General features: G+C 40.8%; 3 protein-coding genes across 7 annotated transcripts; all 3 read right to left on the bottom strand.

The window, feature by feature from the left end:
* Positions 1-828: 828 nt before the first annotated feature.
* Positions 829-4474, bottom strand: ddost (dolichyl-diphosphooligosaccharide--protein glycosyltransferase subunit (non-catalytic)). Its single transcript, XM_030768348.1, has 11 exons — positions 4236-4474; positions 3875-3985; positions 3653-3739; positions 3428-3531; positions 3023-3117; positions 2760-2853; positions 2513-2661; positions 2232-2379; positions 1957-2077; positions 1727-1833; positions 829-1485 (listed from the first exon to the last, which is right to left on the bottom strand). Exons 1-11 carry the CDS (start codon positions 4468-4470, stop codon positions 1336-1338), a joined length of 1401 nt encoding a protein of 466 aa, XP_030624208.1. The 5' UTR covers positions 4471-4474; the 3' UTR covers positions 829-1335.
* Positions 4475-5688: 1214 nt separating this feature from the next.
* Positions 5689-11386, bottom strand: zbtb17 (zinc finger and BTB domain containing 17). Its single transcript, XM_030767727.1, has 15 exons — positions 11312-11386; positions 10234-10479; positions 9942-10109; positions 9424-9771; positions 9249-9338; positions 8890-9128; positions 8396-8538; positions 7869-8169; positions 7691-7778; positions 7489-7605; positions 7235-7355; positions 7016-7146; positions 6577-6852; positions 6310-6399; positions 5689-6047 (listed from the first exon to the last, which is right to left on the bottom strand). Exons 2-15 carry the CDS (start codon positions 10436-10438, stop codon positions 5689-5691), a joined length of 2676 nt encoding a protein of 891 aa, XP_030623587.1. The 5' UTR covers positions 10439-10479; positions 11312-11386.
* A 1649-nt stretch (positions 11387-13035) lies between these two features.
* On the bottom strand, positions 13036-14749 carry hspb7 (heat shock protein family, member 7 (cardiovascular)). Of its 5 annotated transcripts, XM_030769953.1 has the most exons (4): positions 14577-14749; positions 14300-14307; positions 13341-13474; positions 13036-13215 (listed from the first exon to the last, which is right to left on the bottom strand). In XM_030769953.1, the coding sequence occupies exons 1-4, from the start codon at positions 14747-14749 to the stop codon at positions 13036-13038; spliced, it is 495 nt and encodes a 164-aa protein (XP_030625813.1). The 5 variants fall into 5 exon arrangements, with proteins under 5 accessions (XP_030625813.1, XP_030625814.1, XP_030625817.1 ...); XM_030769954.1 differs by lacking the exon at positions 14300-14307 and having other exon boundaries at positions 14584-14749; XM_030769957.1 differs by lacking the exon at positions 14300-14307 and having other exon boundaries at positions 13036-13176; positions 13344-13474; positions 14584-14749.
* Positions 14750-16327: the final 1578 nt, after the last annotated feature.

The following is a 16327-nucleotide window of genomic DNA, read 5'->3' as shown; positions in this document are numbered from 1 at the left end:
GCAAAGTCGTTTGCCAGCCACATACCATCTCTTATCGTAGAAAACGGCAAGTATATGATACGGTAGCCAGCTCTAGTGACCATGAATGTTTTAGCTCGTCAGACTAACGAGCTTACGGTCTCCTCGCCGTAAACATGAAACATCTTTTAAACACAATATCATATCTAGCAACTGAACTACACCTACAGTCTGTTGTTACTCATATCAGTCACGAGAGTTGTATGCAACATGAACGCAATTTTCCCACTGAAAACCATCGCTAGAAATTTCAGAATAAAAGTCCGTGTTTGAAAGCAACAGTATGAACATTAAGCTTGCAAATTTCAAAAGACGGAATCGTATAAAGAAAAACTTTACAGTGCGGAGTATTTATATTCAGCGTATTTCTACCATTTTATTAGTAGTTTAGTCAGCGTGTAACTGTAGGTAAAATGCCTCAGGAACTCCGTTGTAATGATATTTGAGTCACCCTGATGAATGAGATTGGCCTGGGTCAAGAAATGTCATTTCTCATTTAATCAGACCATAACTGTTCATAAGTGACCCCCTAAGTATCACTGTCACACAGGTCAGTTTTGTTATTGTCCAATGCATTTCTCTTCACAGGTTGATTAAAATAATATAAAACACTGTTGAATGCATCCAGTCCACTTAACTTCTGAACAACAACCCCTTTTAAAAGTGTATTTTATTACGCTTAAGCTGTGGCCCATCATCACTATGGCCCAGTTGTTGTCATTTCCATTTAGTACGCAGAGCGTTTAAGGGACCAAATGAAAGTCTGCATTTCATTTCTTTCAGCCAGTAAGAAATTCACAAGTTTCAAAAGTAAGGTGGAATGTTGACATTTTACTGAGTTTTAGGAGAATCAACATTTTTTTCTTACAAATGCAGTAGAATTCAAGCTGTTTTACCACAAGAGCAGAAACATCAGTGCATTCTCTATATCAGGATCCATTTAAATTGCAATTTCTTTGTCTTAACATAAAAACTTCACCTAGCAAACATTTCAAGGACCCAGACAATAAACCAGTTTCTGATAAGTGTACAGATTTGTTGTGATGTTTTATATAAAAATTGCTTTAAAAAAAAGAAAAAGAAAAAAACCAAAGTGAAAAATGCTGATTCAATTTGTAATGATATCATCCAGTTAAGCATTCACTTACAATTAAATCCAAGCCAATGTGGTACAGACTGTAGTCCCTCCTCCACTCTCTAGTCAAACTTAAACTTAAAACCCTGGATGAACCCAAGCTTACTCCTTCCACCATCACACACACAGAGTCATTTACAATTTCACCATCACCATCAATAACATGCTTCCTCTCATTTTTCCTAATCAGCCTTCTCTTTTTCTTTCATGTGTAAAAAGACAATGCTGAAGATAAAAAGTCCTGCCATCATGGAAAAAGCACTGGCGTAGTAGGGATATGCTGACGGTATGAACCGCTCATACTGAGTGTGTTGTAAAGGGCGCACAGAGACCTGTGGAGAAGAACAAAACAAAAAAAAATGGCATACATTAAAATGTCAAACATCTGATCTCAGAACATTTCAAAGCAGAAGCATATGAAGACCATTACAAGCTTGGTAGTTGTTTCAAATAATGTCAGATGCCATACCGGGGCCAGCGTTGATAATATTGAATCTGAACATTGCCAGTTAATGATAAATCACAGAGGACAAAGCCTCTCATCTCTTCTTTAATAGAATAAAAAATACTGACCTGAGTGGAGGAGTACAGGTGTGTATAGCCGAGTCTGTTGTAATCCACCTTGAATTGAAAGACTCCATACACATCTGGCAACTTGAACTGAACGCTATATTTTCCACCTGTAGGTAGAGAGCAGCACATCTTGAAATAAATGTCTGAATGAGATATTAGTGTATCACCAATGGTATTAATCACTAATCATGGCTTTTCAGTGAATGGGCTAAACTGTGATAAGAAGTTACCATTTTTCTTGAGGTAGGTCCTAACAAAGGGGTCAATCCTGACAAACTCCAGCTGAATGTCATCGCCATCAAAGGGTACCCAGCGACCCTCAGACAGCATCTCAATAACAATGCTGTACTCCTGTAACACAGTAATAAAGACAGAAAATCAGATAAATAAAAACAGGCACAGATAAATACACTGCCCAAAATTGTCTTGATGTTGATTAAAACTAGTCTCTGTCAGGTTCTTCCTGTGTAATTACTATACCGGAGCAAATTTTAAAATCTCTCACCACTAGGTCAGTGATAGTATAAGCAGCAGGGGGGGTTGTCTCTCCAACAGGGTGATGAGTCACTGCCCCCACCCTGAGGACTCCTGCCTCTTTAAACACCCAGCGAGACAGGGCCTCAGCCAGCTCCTGGTTACCAGTCTGTTCATATCTAAAGGTGACAGGGACAATCAAAATTGTCAGCAAAGCCTTGCAAATACTTCTGTAGAAACATAAGCTCAGCGGCAATGTTCAAGTTTGCCATGAAAGACCAGTCAGGACTTATAATGCATAACATAACTGACCTCTGTGATCCAGGCGAGGCCTTCTGCACAGGAGAGTTGAAGAAGGCATCACTGAAGAAGTGCAGGGAACCACTGAAGACCACACGTGCATTGTTTCTTGCCTGGAGGCCAGCGATTAGGAGTGTGTTCTTCCCCACAGCGTGAGGGTACTGAGATAGTGAAGATAAGCCATTTTGAGTGGTATGTTCATGCATCTTACAATGAGGTATAACCACTGCCCTGGGAAAAGCTAGATAAGGAGCACTACCTGTGTGATAGCACGATCAGGAAAGTAAGAGTAGGATGTGGAGGAGCCTGTAAGAATATCCAGTACGAGGGGGTTATCTGGGTCGGCCACCATGCTGAAGGAACAGAGACAATATGGTATTTAGCATATATTCTTATATTCTGCATATATTCTTGTCCTGAATAATGCAGCCCAAGAAATGATGCCAAAAAAGGGGAACGCCAACGCCAGACTTTGGTCAGTGAGATACTGGCTATGTGACAAGAAAAAAGACAATTCCTCACCCAACTCCTTTGAACAGGATGGGTTTGTCAGTTGGCTTGCCAACAATAGTTGGAGCTTTAAGCAGATTTTCTGGATCAGCAACAATCAGTGTGTGCTGTAAAAATCAGAAGAAAGCAAAATCAGACAGGTAAACGGTTTTATTACAGCATGACCAAAAGAGGGGTTGTAGCCCCTGCTTGATCCGTGTAATTTTAATAAACAAAGCTGCAGTAAAATACATAAATACAGGCTTAAACTGTCCAGTTAGATAAATACTGGTTAAACTGATTATTAATCACACAAAAGTAACAGAATTTAACTAGAAATTCAAAGTAATTAAAAGTGAATTTTTGTTCTAAGTAAATGCGTAAACAAACTAGCAAGCTAGAAATAAAAGAATTCATATGTGTCCCCCACAAACTTACTTCACCAGGGTCTGACACATCATAGTTATGGTGGTCAATAACAGCAGTCTTTTCCTCATCAAATTCAATACCACACTCACTGCCCAGCTCTCTCAGTGGGTCCCCTTAAGAAACACAAAGAGTAGCAAAAGGCACAGGAAAATTCTGAAAGGTTAGGGAAAGAATTCCTCCATTAAGGACTTATTATGGTGGATCAAGTTTATAATTATTCAGTATTTATCTTACCAATATCAGAACTGGCTGCAACCAGGACGTTTCCACCACCATCGATGAAAGCCGTAATGGTTTCCACATTAATGTTACCTCCAAAATCTGAAAAACATTTTAATCAGTTCTCAGATGCCATTTTACACTGAAATTGGCAGGCCGCTGCCAGTACTTCATGCAACCCCAACGACCCTGTGTGTGTACCAGTGTAACCCGGAGACTTCGAGTTTCAACACCTACCTTCCACGGAAGGGGAGAAAATGATGAGGTGATCGTAGAGAAACTGGCCATATTTAATAAGCGAGAGACCAGGGTCATCAGCAGTCTTAAATGTAAGGTCAAAACCACGATCTGAAGAGGAGAATATGGATGGTAAAAAGATGAGATAGATGGTAAAGAGAATTTAGTTTGACATTAACAGCTTTTGCTTCGTTTGACACATCCCAGTAACTGGTTAACTTTGCGACCAGGATTCATCGTCCAAATGTAACAAATGCATTTAAAAGTGAGCATATTCTCGTGTTACTATCCGTTTACTTGCTTAAACAACAAAATAACAACGAGCAGAAACAAGGAAGATTTCCAGATTCTCCTTTCTCACCTGCTAGGCTGCGGAAGAAAATTGAATGAGTGTCTTTGATATTCGGGTTGTCCAACAGAACGAGTGTCCTTCCGTCTCCCATAGCTACATGCAGCATGAAAGCTGCTGTCAGAAAGAATAGAGCATTTTGACTAAAACCTTTTGAGTTCTTCTGAGCCATGCTAGATCCTCGCTTTTTGCAATTTAATGTTCCACTGCAACCGGTATTCCTCGTTGTCAATCTTTCAAGCGCCATTTTCTCCCTTTGGACAACGTCAGCGTTAAGAGGAAGCCCTTTGACCTAACTACGCTCAGCCAATCACGCGCCGCCTCATGGAACAAAGCTGTTTCTTGCAGAAGAGATATCACACTTCCCTCAGTAAGTTCAACTAGGTTAAATCAGGGCAAAATTTTAAAATCCATATTTTCCGAAATAAAATAGTTGACGCACCTCTTAAATGGATTCATTTTATTTCTTTAAGCTGAGAAGACTGCTTATTCTTAATAGTCTTTTAATCTTGCTCTCGGAGAAGGCATTGATGCTTTGCATTTTACATCGGGTTGTGGTTTTGCATTAACAAAAATGTTGGTCTCTATTTTTACAGTGAATACGATATTTTTATACAGCTGAGAAATCAAATCAAAAACTTATACGACTGTGCATGTAGGTGGGTGTGAACAGTGTTCACATGGAATTGAACAGGTGTGCACAGAACTAAGTAAATAAGTACCAAGAACTTCCTGGTTGCTCTCCGCCCGAGGTGTCCCCAGAGCAAACCTTGCCCAATCCACAGATATCAATGAAACAAACGAGATTATTTCAGTTGTGCATTTTACATTAAGATATTGCAATGCTTTTGATCATTCAGGAGAGGAAAGAAACATGGAAAAACATGCATTTATTGTATTTGCTTTGCCAGAAAGAATTTAGATTAACATAAAACTACATGGACTTAAGTGTAAATATATTATTAATATGTTAGAGTCTCAATCCAGAATTTAAGAGGAAAACTATTGTTAACTGGCAGTAGAGGTGAAAATAAACACAACTATTTTGACCAAATTTGATATATTAGACAGTTCATTACACAGCTTTGCAAAAAAGGCAAATACTTAAGTGTAGCTTTCTGACATTGTGTTATTTCTGGATTAGCCAATGATTATGTTTTCAGAAACATTACCAATTTAACTAAACACCCTGTAAAGGACAACAAATGCATGTGCTATTGTAAAGTTTCTTTCATTTTGTACAAGTGTAACACATTGTGCAAACGTTTTCCTGTAAAGTTCATGAAGGTTTTCTAAAAAATTTTATCATAATCCCACAAATCTTACTTATAGTACATGCAATTGCACCAAACATTCCACAGGACTTCCGCAATAATTTGGTGGGTTGTAGATTGGTGTCACTTTGTTCTGTGCTCTGTCTTTCTCATCTCCCCTCCACTTGATTCCAACCTGATACTCCAGGTTTTCACTGTCTCTCACTCCCACACTCCATCTCAACAGATTCTCCTGCTCCTTCTGTCTGAGTGTCAACTTGCTCTTTTTCCTCTGTGTGGGACTCTGTTTGAGCCATCTCCCCCTCACCCTCCTTCGTCTCCCCCTCCCCTTCACCCTCCCTTGTCCGAAACAGGAGCTCCCCTCCCTGGATGACTTGCTCGGTGGTTTGCCAGGTAGCGTCTCCAGTGTACTGCTGGTAAAAGTCAGAATCTGCCTGAAACATGACAAGGGCCTGGGCCGTGTGGATTCGTACGTGCTGGGCCAAGGAGCTAGCGTCCAGAAACTTCTCTCCACATGAGTCGCATGCATACAGAATCTGCGTGTTAGGATCTGAGGGGGCAGAGGAGACAACGGAGGCAATGTCATTAATGCTTCATGGGAATTTATTATTATTGTTTTCTTTTTTTTATCAACCAAACTTGCAATGAAAATTTACTTCAACAAGATTCATGGACACTGAAGCACAATAACAATAATAATGTTAATAGTGATAACTAGATATACAATAATAACTATAATTATAACTACAGAGATAGATAGATAGATCATTTTTGAAAGAAGGGATTGCAAGTGTATTTCAAATTTTCCTCACCTGCTTCCTGTACTTTCTCCACAGCTTTTGTAATCTCAGCTTTCAGAGCCTCTGTTTCATCTGCTGACACAGACGCTGCCATTGGCACCACTGAAGAGAACCAGACAGATAGCATTTAATTAGTGTACATATCCAACCTTAGCACAATTACCTTAGTGCTATATAATGAATAACCCAGTTAAACAAAACCCACTCAGCTTGAATGAATTCATTCATCTTAATTCCCACGCTCTTACCTCTTTATGATACTGAGCCTGGCACTCTTACCTGTCAACTGTGCCACCGCACTGGCAGCCAGAGCCTCTGTGGCCAAAGTCACAATGTCATCAGTGGTGACAGTGACTATGTTGATTTCACTTTCGTCCAGCTCTGACGCCGAGGTGGACGCAGGAAGCAACTTGTCCTCTCCACCTTCGTCCTCTGCAGCCACCACCAGTTTCTTCATCCCTGCTTTCCCCTGATGGACAGTCTTCACATGGGAGCGCAGATTGTCTACACGGTTGAACCCACGTCCACACTTATCACATAGGAAAGGTTTCTCTCCTGTTTATCAACAAGATAAAAGAAATGAGAAAACAGCACTGAGGTTTACATTATGGTTGAATCTGTACACATTTATATGTCCTGGGCAGAGGACATTTCCGGCATAGGACACCACGACTTGGCTTTGTACAGATCACGTTATCTTTGAGTCTGGTCATCTTACCTGTGTGAATGATGATATGCTTGGAAAGATCCCCGACATTGACAAATGCTTTGTTGCATATGTGGCACTTGTGTGGTCGGATATTGTCATGGTGACGAATGTGATTGGCCAACTGGCTGGACTGCACAAACCTGCAACAACAGATTAACAACATTCTCATTATTGTGAGTAAAACTTCATGGGTTTATTTTACACTGAGGAGATCCACATTCTACACACCTTTTGCCACAGCGATCGCACACATATGGTTTTTCTCCAGTGTGTTGACGAACGTGAGCGATAAGTGAACTGGCTTGTGTGAAGCCTTTTCCACACATCAGGCAAAGGCATGGCTTCTCCCCTAAAATCAACAAAACCATAACAATGGAACGCTGTGCTCAGATAATATTCTTTTGGCACTGCATGGAACGGGATTTTTCTGACCTAAAAACAGGAGGAGGACGTTTTCTTTATTTAAAGGGGAAAGCCAGTACCTGTGTGAATGCGCACGTGTCTCTGCAGCGCCCCTGGGTCGGCAAAGGCTCTTTGGCAGTGCATGCAGATGAAGGGTTTCTCACCACTGTGAACCCGCAAATGTCTCTTCAGGTTTCCTGCACGTAGAAAACACTGTCTTAGCATTTCTCAAGCAAACATACACGCCCTCAAGCCCTCTCCCTCTCCTCCTGCCGCTCTCACCTGATGTGGTGAACTGTTTCCCACACTCTTTACATTTCAAGGGCCCATCTGCAATGTGGATCTTCAGGTGAGCTTTCAGGTTCCCTAACTGAAAGAGACACAGGACCATTACTTAATATGTTCATTTACTTAATCAACATGTATTAGCGATATCTGATTTTATGGTCTCTGGTCTAACCTGGTTGAATTTCTTGTCACAGTGTGGACATTTATGGCCCTTGTCTGTGTCGTGAGTTTCCAGGTGACGCATCCTGGCCGTGGGGTCAGAGAAAGCCCGTTCACAGTAGTCACAGTGGTAGGGCTTTTCTCCACTGTGCACCAACTGGTGGCGCTTCAGGTTGCCCGAGGTGGTGAAGACCTTACCGCAGTCCTCACAGCTGTACCGTGCCTCGCCCGTGTGCCGTTTCCGATGCAGGTTCAGGAGGCTGATCTGCCGATAGCTCTTTCCGCAGGCAGAGCAGCAATAAGGTTTCAACGGACTATGGAGACAGCACAACATGCAAAGAGTCAAGGAAACAAAGTCTTGTCGTGTTATGGTCTTAACCGAGAGTGTTGTATTGTCAAGTTTCATTTTGCATCAGTACAAGTGCGTCACTGTAAGTTTTGCCTAACCCTCTAAGTTAAAGGCACTCCAATATTTACATAGGGATCTTGTTCTGGAGCTGTTGGTGGAGATGTAGGGAAATGAGATGCAGGTGGACCAACCTGTGTGTCTTCTCATGGGCTTTGCAGGCTGCCGGATCAGAGAAGGCTTTTTTACAGTCTCTGCAGCTAAACGGCTTCTCACCAGTATGTATGCGCATATGACGTTTGAAGTTCCCAGTGTGAGTGAATTTCTTCCCACAGTCCTGGGGGAAAAAAAAAAGAAAAGATCATGAACAAAGACAAGAGGACTGGGATGTCCAAAAAAAAATTCTAAAAAAGGCTAAACATTATTTACAAACCTGAATATTTTTAAAAACAACACACAACCACACTCGGTGGTTAAGTCATTAAATCTGAAGGCCAGTTCTGGTGAAATACAAGACTGGTATGTTTTCTTAGGATCCTAAAATTCAATCACCTGATTCAACTCAACTACTAATCAGGGTATAGCTTATTTAGATGATGTCGGCATGTTCATGCAGAACTGAGACATGTATGGGTTGTCCTCAGGACCAGAATAATGAGCCACTGGTACGAAGCAGCTCCATTCTCACCTCACACTTGTGAGTGAAAGAGCTGTATGCTCGGGATTCACTACGGTCAGCGATAGCCCCAGATCGAAGGCTCTTCCCCTCACTTCCACTGTCTGTTATCCCCTCCTGTCCATCCTCTCCTTCTATCTGCCTCTCATCATCCATCTCCTCTTCTTCTCCACCACCTCCATCTTCATGCTCCACTGTCCTAGGCTCCTCACCATCTGCCTTTGGTTCTCCTCCTTCACCAGAATCACTCTCTATAGTAAGCGATGCAAAACCAGTTTTGTATCAATATTGAGCAAACACATTGGGTGGCAGTCAAACAATGTGGAAAATATATTAGCACTGAGAATGAAAATGAAGATAAGAGTAGTTACCCTGTGTGAGTGGATGCCGAATTGCATATTTTGACTTGCTCCTGCGGGTGCTTATGTAGGATCTACCAGCCACTGGCTTCTGTGGCATTTCTATAAGAGATACACAATACAGTAAGGGCACTGAGAGTGGTGTTTTTACAAAGTAAACCAGAAATAGCAGGGAATGGACACTGACTCGGGGTGTAGTCTGCATCAGAGGGGTCATCTTGGTACTCTGGAACATCTTTCACTAAGCTTCCCTCCTCAGATTCGTCTGTCTTCATAGCTGTCACATCAGCTTTTCTTTGCTTGGCATATGGGGAGAGCTTGGAAGGTCTACCAACCCTGGTAACTACCCCCGTGGTTTCTGTGCTTTGTTTCTCTGTAGCATTAGAGGCAGTTTGCAGGTCCTCTGTTGCCACTGTTGCAGAGGCAGCTCCATCTTTTTCAGGCTCCTGAGTCTGTGCAGATGCAAGATTGTCCTGTTCGTCTTGTGAAGCTCCATCTATGTGCGCCTCAGATCTCTCCTGTCCCTCGTGCTTGTCTGCAGAGTATGGAGAACATTTGATGAGAGCAACAATGACAAATATTACAGAGGCGAGCTTTGCCTAAACTATGACAAACCACTAAATTCTGTCATGTATGCTAGCATAGTCTATAACAGATAGTTTGACTAGATATACAATTAAATATAGTACTGATGGGTGTTAAAACCTTGTCCGGTGGTGGACGATGAAGAAACGGCAAGGGATTGATAGGCAGAACAAGCATTGACAATTTCCTGCATCTGAAGGAAATTCGCTACCGCCAGCACATCCTCCACATTTTGTGAAGTTAAATTCAGCTTGGCCGTGTACATAAATTCAAGGATTTGCCCCAGACCTGCAAGAAGGATTGATGTTACTGATTCTCATCACAAAGGACTGACATAAGATCAAAAAATATTCTTTTAATATCAAAGAGCATTCACATATGACCTACATAGACAAGAGAATTTTTCCTATACCTGCTGCATTGCTAATATCCAGGTGCACAACATCCTTTTGGTCCAGAAAAAGAGTGCGGAAATATGCACTGCATGCTGCCAACACGGACTTGTGGGCTTTGAAGTCCACCCCATCCACCACGAATGTACAGTCACACAACAGGCCCAGCTGGCGTTGGTTGTTCAGCTGTTCCAAAACTTTCCCACTATGCCAGGGAAAGTCCATTTTGAAGACACTGGACAGATGTTACTTGAGGTAACAACGTCCTGAAATAAAGCCGGCAGTGAAAACAGTCAGAGGTGTAATCATGTAAATGTGGATTTGGACTACCTTAATACATGCTTTTTATTCATTCTATTAAACTACTGGTGCTCTGATAATGTTAGTTAAAAATAAAATCTGTGAGTTGAAGAATATTTGTCAACATGTGTCCTAACATATTGGTTCATTCGGGCACATTTCACAGCTGTGTTTTAAAACTATGAAATATCATCATTACAGGGTGGCCGCAAATACGTCAGTTAGGCCTAATTCATTAGCTGAAACATTTTAGTTTCTAGCAGAGGTCCATTGAATAATGAGTTATTTCTCCACCCCGGCAGAAACAAAAATATCAACACTGGACGGTGAAACTTGGCAAGGGTGGTCGAAATGTATTGCCGAAGTTACTTCTGTGCTTATGTAACATTGCTACCTATCAGTATCTCCTTAGGATATGCAGCAGATTTGCTTTAGTTGATTGTTATGAAGCCGTTTGGTTTGCTCGATATTTTCTTTTGGTGTTACTTTAACTCTCATGTGCACAGTACTAAGGAGTACGCAGCTCGACTATCTACTCTGTTTCTATAGTTTGTATTTGGTTGACGATGCGGCGGATTGATTATGAGTCCTCTCCTCTCTATGCTCTCCTATCCGGGATTAATTCACCGTGCCTGAACATACATGTAGAAACAAAACAAGATGGCGTTTAACTTAGGAGGAGGCCCTAGAAGGTCCGTCTTATGCGCTTCGTGTCTCTCATAAATGAATGCATAATATTACATCGCGAGCAGTTTAGATATCTGTTTAAATATCAATCGCGTCGTGTAAGTAAAATACCTGTAATAATGGATGTCTTTGTAGATTTCGCCCACTCCGCCAATCTCGTTCAATCGAGTAATTCGGTGATCGATCTCAGTGCTCAGACTCGATGCGCCGCCATCTTCCGCTCTCTGATCGATTGATAGTGGCCGGGTGGATGGCTCAGCGAATTTCTCTGCGCATGTGCAATTTTACATTTGTTCGTAAAAGACTCAGTTTGACCACAAGATGGCGAGTTTCTCTACAATTTATGAAATCCGGTGACACTTTTACAATAATCCTCGGCTTTTTCAGTTTTGCCGCGCATTCTAAATATTTTCATGTAGGAATAAGAAAATCCCTCAGAATCCATGTTTATGTTTTATGTTTCTCCAGTCGACACTTTATAGATAAGCACCAGAGAAATTTCTGCAGTTATGTAGGGTGAAACTAAATTAGGTTTGACTTGTCCCTGCACAATGTAATATAATTAAACAATAAAAATGAAATATACCTCCGGCCACAAAATCAGTTATGCTCCTGTTTCTAGTTACTTAATGGCAGTAGATGTTCAAACACAATTCTGCTTTGGAAAAAAAAATTGCCATTTATATGCATATTTAGCACAGTTTTATTACAGATGAAATGTTACTACTTTTATTGCATCTGTGTCGATTTATTTGTAAGTCAAGCAAATATTAGTCAACATTAAATAAAAAGTTCTTTTTATATCCCTCCTCTTTAAGCCAGAAACTCATATATTTCAGACACCCACCTAAAACCCTTGCTCATCAGTGGGGTAGGTAACATTAATGTACACAAATGTTAATTTGACACTCATCAGTGGGAATGTGGCAGAGTTTAACCGATAAATGGCCTTAAGAAGTGGAAAGGTATGGTAGCATGTAGCTGAGAATATTGAACAATGAGAACAAATTCTATTAATAGAGTGGCAAGCACTCAGTGGCACACAGCGTACAGCCCATTGTTTGTTCCTGCTCTCCTCTTACTGACACCAGACACAGACCAGATCATTGACTCACCACCCCGGGAATATGCCAATACATACGCACATGCACGCACACGCACGCACACACACACACACACACACACACAGACAGACAGAGAATTTTTTTAATCTTTCTCAAAAGAGCCAGGTTTATTTTTTAATTGGTTATAATCACATTCCAGGTTAATGAAAAGGTAAAACACAACACACAATTTACAACTATTCCAGGGAATTAATCTAAATATTATAATGATGAGTTCAAGATTATTTCAGCTGCCTCCATCATGGTCTAAAGATTTAAGGCTCAATTACAATTGTATCCAATTAAAGAATTATTTACAAACCAAACCAAAAAAGTGTGTGTGTGTGTGTGTGTGTGTGTGTGTGTGTGTGTGTGTGTGCGTGTACGCACGCTTGTACGAATGTACACTCATGTGTGTGTGTGTGTGTGTGTGTGTGTGTGTGTGCGCGCGCGTGTGTGTGTGTGCGCGTGTGTGTGTGTCTGTGTCTGTTTGTGTTGGTGCTTTCATTTATGGATCAGTCTGTGGCCATCATATCAGTTTTACTGTGGCTCTGAAGAGCAAAATAGTATGCACGTAGCAATGGTTTTAGTAATAAAGAAAAGGGCGATGTTTAGAAGGAGACAGGGGGTGAGATGTCATGGCCTGGAGAAGGAAAGTAAATACAGAGAAAATATATCTGGGACATCGGACATTGGTCATGTTCTGGGATGGGCTAACGTTCAGTCAAACAGTTAAATCTTGATTTCTGTGCGGAAAGTCTGTACATGTTCGTGTTTAGCTGGATGTCTTCGTGCTTTTATTGTAAGAGTCCCATCGGGCCCTAGAGATGATGTCACAGATGTGGGATCCACATCTTCTGGTAGCTGACATTTGTGAGTAAAGGTGTTCATCACTGTGCCATCTGCAGCAAGCTGTTGAACAAACACAAATTAAAAAAATCAATGTGAACATAATCAAAATAAAAAGACAGAAATTAAATTAAATGAGGAAATTCATTAGTTCATTAATCTGGAGGGGAAAAAAAGAAACACCTCACCTTTTCTGCACGAACTTCAATCTGATTATTAGAGGTGGTGACAATCACATCTTCAGGTGAGAAATCACACACATCCACTGTGAACTGGTATGTGTCTCCCAAAGTCTTAATATTTCCTGCTGGTCCTGATCGACCTTGAAAGACAACCAAGGATTTTGCTGTCATAACATTTCACTGATATTTGCTTATTGCCCAAAACAAAGCACTTAGCTTAAAAATGTTTTGAAATGATCAGAAGCCACAATAAAATGTGATGCCTTTAGACGTATATCTAAATTTGCTATTTTCTGATTATGCCGTCTGCACAGAACAATAACAGATGTGATGGTCGGAGACAATGGAATAAAGGAGTCTGTCTCCGAACAGGCTTTCTGTAGTACCATGAATGAGGTTATGTAAGCACTGCTAAAGTATAAATGAGCATTCATGTATGTAAATATGGTACTCAAGTGCCATGTGTACATCTGCCTGCATAAATCCCAGACTGGCGGTTGTATTACGGTCACTAAGCAACAGTCCTGAATTTTTTTTTTTCTCCCAAGCATAATTTGAATCATTCTTGACCAGTGAAATCACACCACTGGCCCTGGTTCAAACTTCCCCTGGAGTGTGGACACTCTGAACCCATCCCCCCAACGTGTACTTTAGCTCCTTTCCCGTTAGTGGACTCATAAGCATATTGGTCAGTACACAAAAATATCCCAAGCCCTTCTTCCACATTTTACCCCCTATGGTCCTATTATGGAAACACGTAATCAACACACTGGTAGGAGCAGTAACACATTGTTCTTTACACAGAGTACATCACATCAAGGATCACGTAAGCATCCACAGACACACAAATACATGAGACTCAACCACATACAAATATACTTATGATCTTATACTGACATATACTACATACTAACATGTAAGAGCCTTTTGATTAACTGTTCAGTCTTACATAATAACTAACTCACTGGTATTGCTCTATTATCTCTCAGAAGTAGCTGCAATTTTAGAGCCTTTTAGAGAATTTTCTTTACAAAAAATCGACTGGATTGTATGACGTCTCATTGTGGAGATAAAAGAATTCAGTAATTAATGCAGCCCAGACATATCCAGCACAGAAGGGAGCTATAAATGAACATATTGATTTTACAGAAAAGGAACTTCACAGAATTACTTATGGACAACTAACTCTGCTGTCTTAAAAGCTCTGTACTTTAACAGAATACAATGAGCAAATATTATAACTACTTACCTGGAAATCCCAAAGCATCTTTTGAGTGCATGAAAGATCCAAAGTCCTCAGCAAAGAGTCCTCGGCTTTTCTCCATATATGGGTTTGTCGAGGATGAGGAGGAAGAGGAAGATGTCTGGTGGAAACTGCGCTCTGATCGATAGGCGGAAGAGTTGGGTATGCTCATTAGTGGCTAGAAGTTTTTTTGTGGGAAGATATCCAGTTGGTGGGCAAGTTTCACAGCTCTAGCTATGAGTTAGACAGTTCATGTAAGGAAAAGAATAGGTCTTTTTTGTGTGTTCTATCCTTGTCCAAACAATATATGAATTATTGTATCAAATAGCTACCTTCAACCACTGAATCTGTCCTCCCCAACTGTTTGTATTACTGTATCTCTCTATTGGATCACTGGTGTCTGTGTGTGTTCTCTGTCTGTCTTATTTTATACTGTGGGTTTAAGAGCTGAATCCCCCCCTCCTCGTGTGCCTGGGAGTGTGCATGTGTTTGTGTGTGTGTGTGCGTGTGTGTGTGCGTGTGCGTGTGTGTGTGTGTGTGTGTGTGTTCTTGTGTGTGTGTGTGTGTGTGTGTTTGTGTGCAAGCGTGCGTCTTTAGGGATAACTATGTGCTATATTTATCCTGTGAGGCAGAGGAAGGAGAGGGGGTCTGGGGTCGGAAAAGTTTTGTAGGATGAGGACTAGAGATTCAGAAAGGGTCTCTGACAAAAGCAGAGAGAGAGAGAGAGAGAGAGAGATGGGAAGGAGGAGAGAAGTGCGGGGCATGAGTCAACAGTTGGCATTCCAGACACTTGCTCCCTGAAATAGATGCCCATTCCCTGTCTGCCCTGTGCAGTGCCCTCTTAATCCAGGCGTGTCTATGATCCTGTCCACTACATTATCTAATGTTTAACCTTTCAAAGAGACTAAAGGGCAAATGATATCTTTTTGATAATCAAATGACATTTACTCTGTACATTTTTGTTAGATCTATTATTAGACCTACAGAAAGTAACTTCTTCCACCACTATTTATACTGCATGAGCAACATGCTTTTTCAGCACAACCAGATTCTTCCATTGTATTTATTTAGCCTTTGTGGCACTAGGGATAATCCCATTGAGATTAAAAAGATCTTTTGCAAAGGAGTCCTGGCTAAGATATCAGTACAAGAAATTTTATATTTAAACAGCTGCATTAAAAACAGATTTAAAAATAATTATAAAGGAATCTGCTCAGAGACAATGTTAAAATGAAACGTTAAGAAACCTAATAAAAGTCAGTGCACTGGGCTGCAAAGGAATATTATACGTAACGTGTTCCTGAGATCAAATGTTGTAGTTATTGATGAATCAATAGCAAGCACAGATAAGCAACTAGTTCTGGCAAGATGGCCTTATGAAAACAAATGTAGCCCTGGTCCATTCAATAGGTGTGTGCAGGGAAGATAATCCAACTCTCTAGAATACATTTCAATGCTGGATATGAAAACAGAGTCAGAAATATGAATTGGGGGAAAACATAGGAGAGGAAAAAAAGTGGATGAATCGGCACACATGTATAAAATATCACCACAATCAGCCACGGTGGCTTGAATTATTGTTTTCCCAAGAGCTAAAAAAGACAGCTTCACATTGAGATTCTTTATAAGAATCTTTATATGATCTTTCAAAGACATGAAATCACAGAGAAAACATGGTTTTCATATTCTGACACTTTTTTAAAGCAAATTAAATATACAGCATAAAATTTACATTTTGTAGCCTGTGGCT

Source organism: Chanos chanos, chromosome 3 (genome assembly GCF_902362185.1).
Source record: "Chanos chanos chromosome 3, fChaCha1.1, whole genome shotgun sequence".
In the NCBI taxonomy this organism is placed as follows: Eukaryota; Metazoa; Chordata; class Actinopteri; order Gonorynchiformes; family Chanidae; genus Chanos; species Chanos chanos.
Note: the sequence above shows the minus strand (reverse complement) of the source record. Positions and strands in the feature narration are given on the sequence as shown.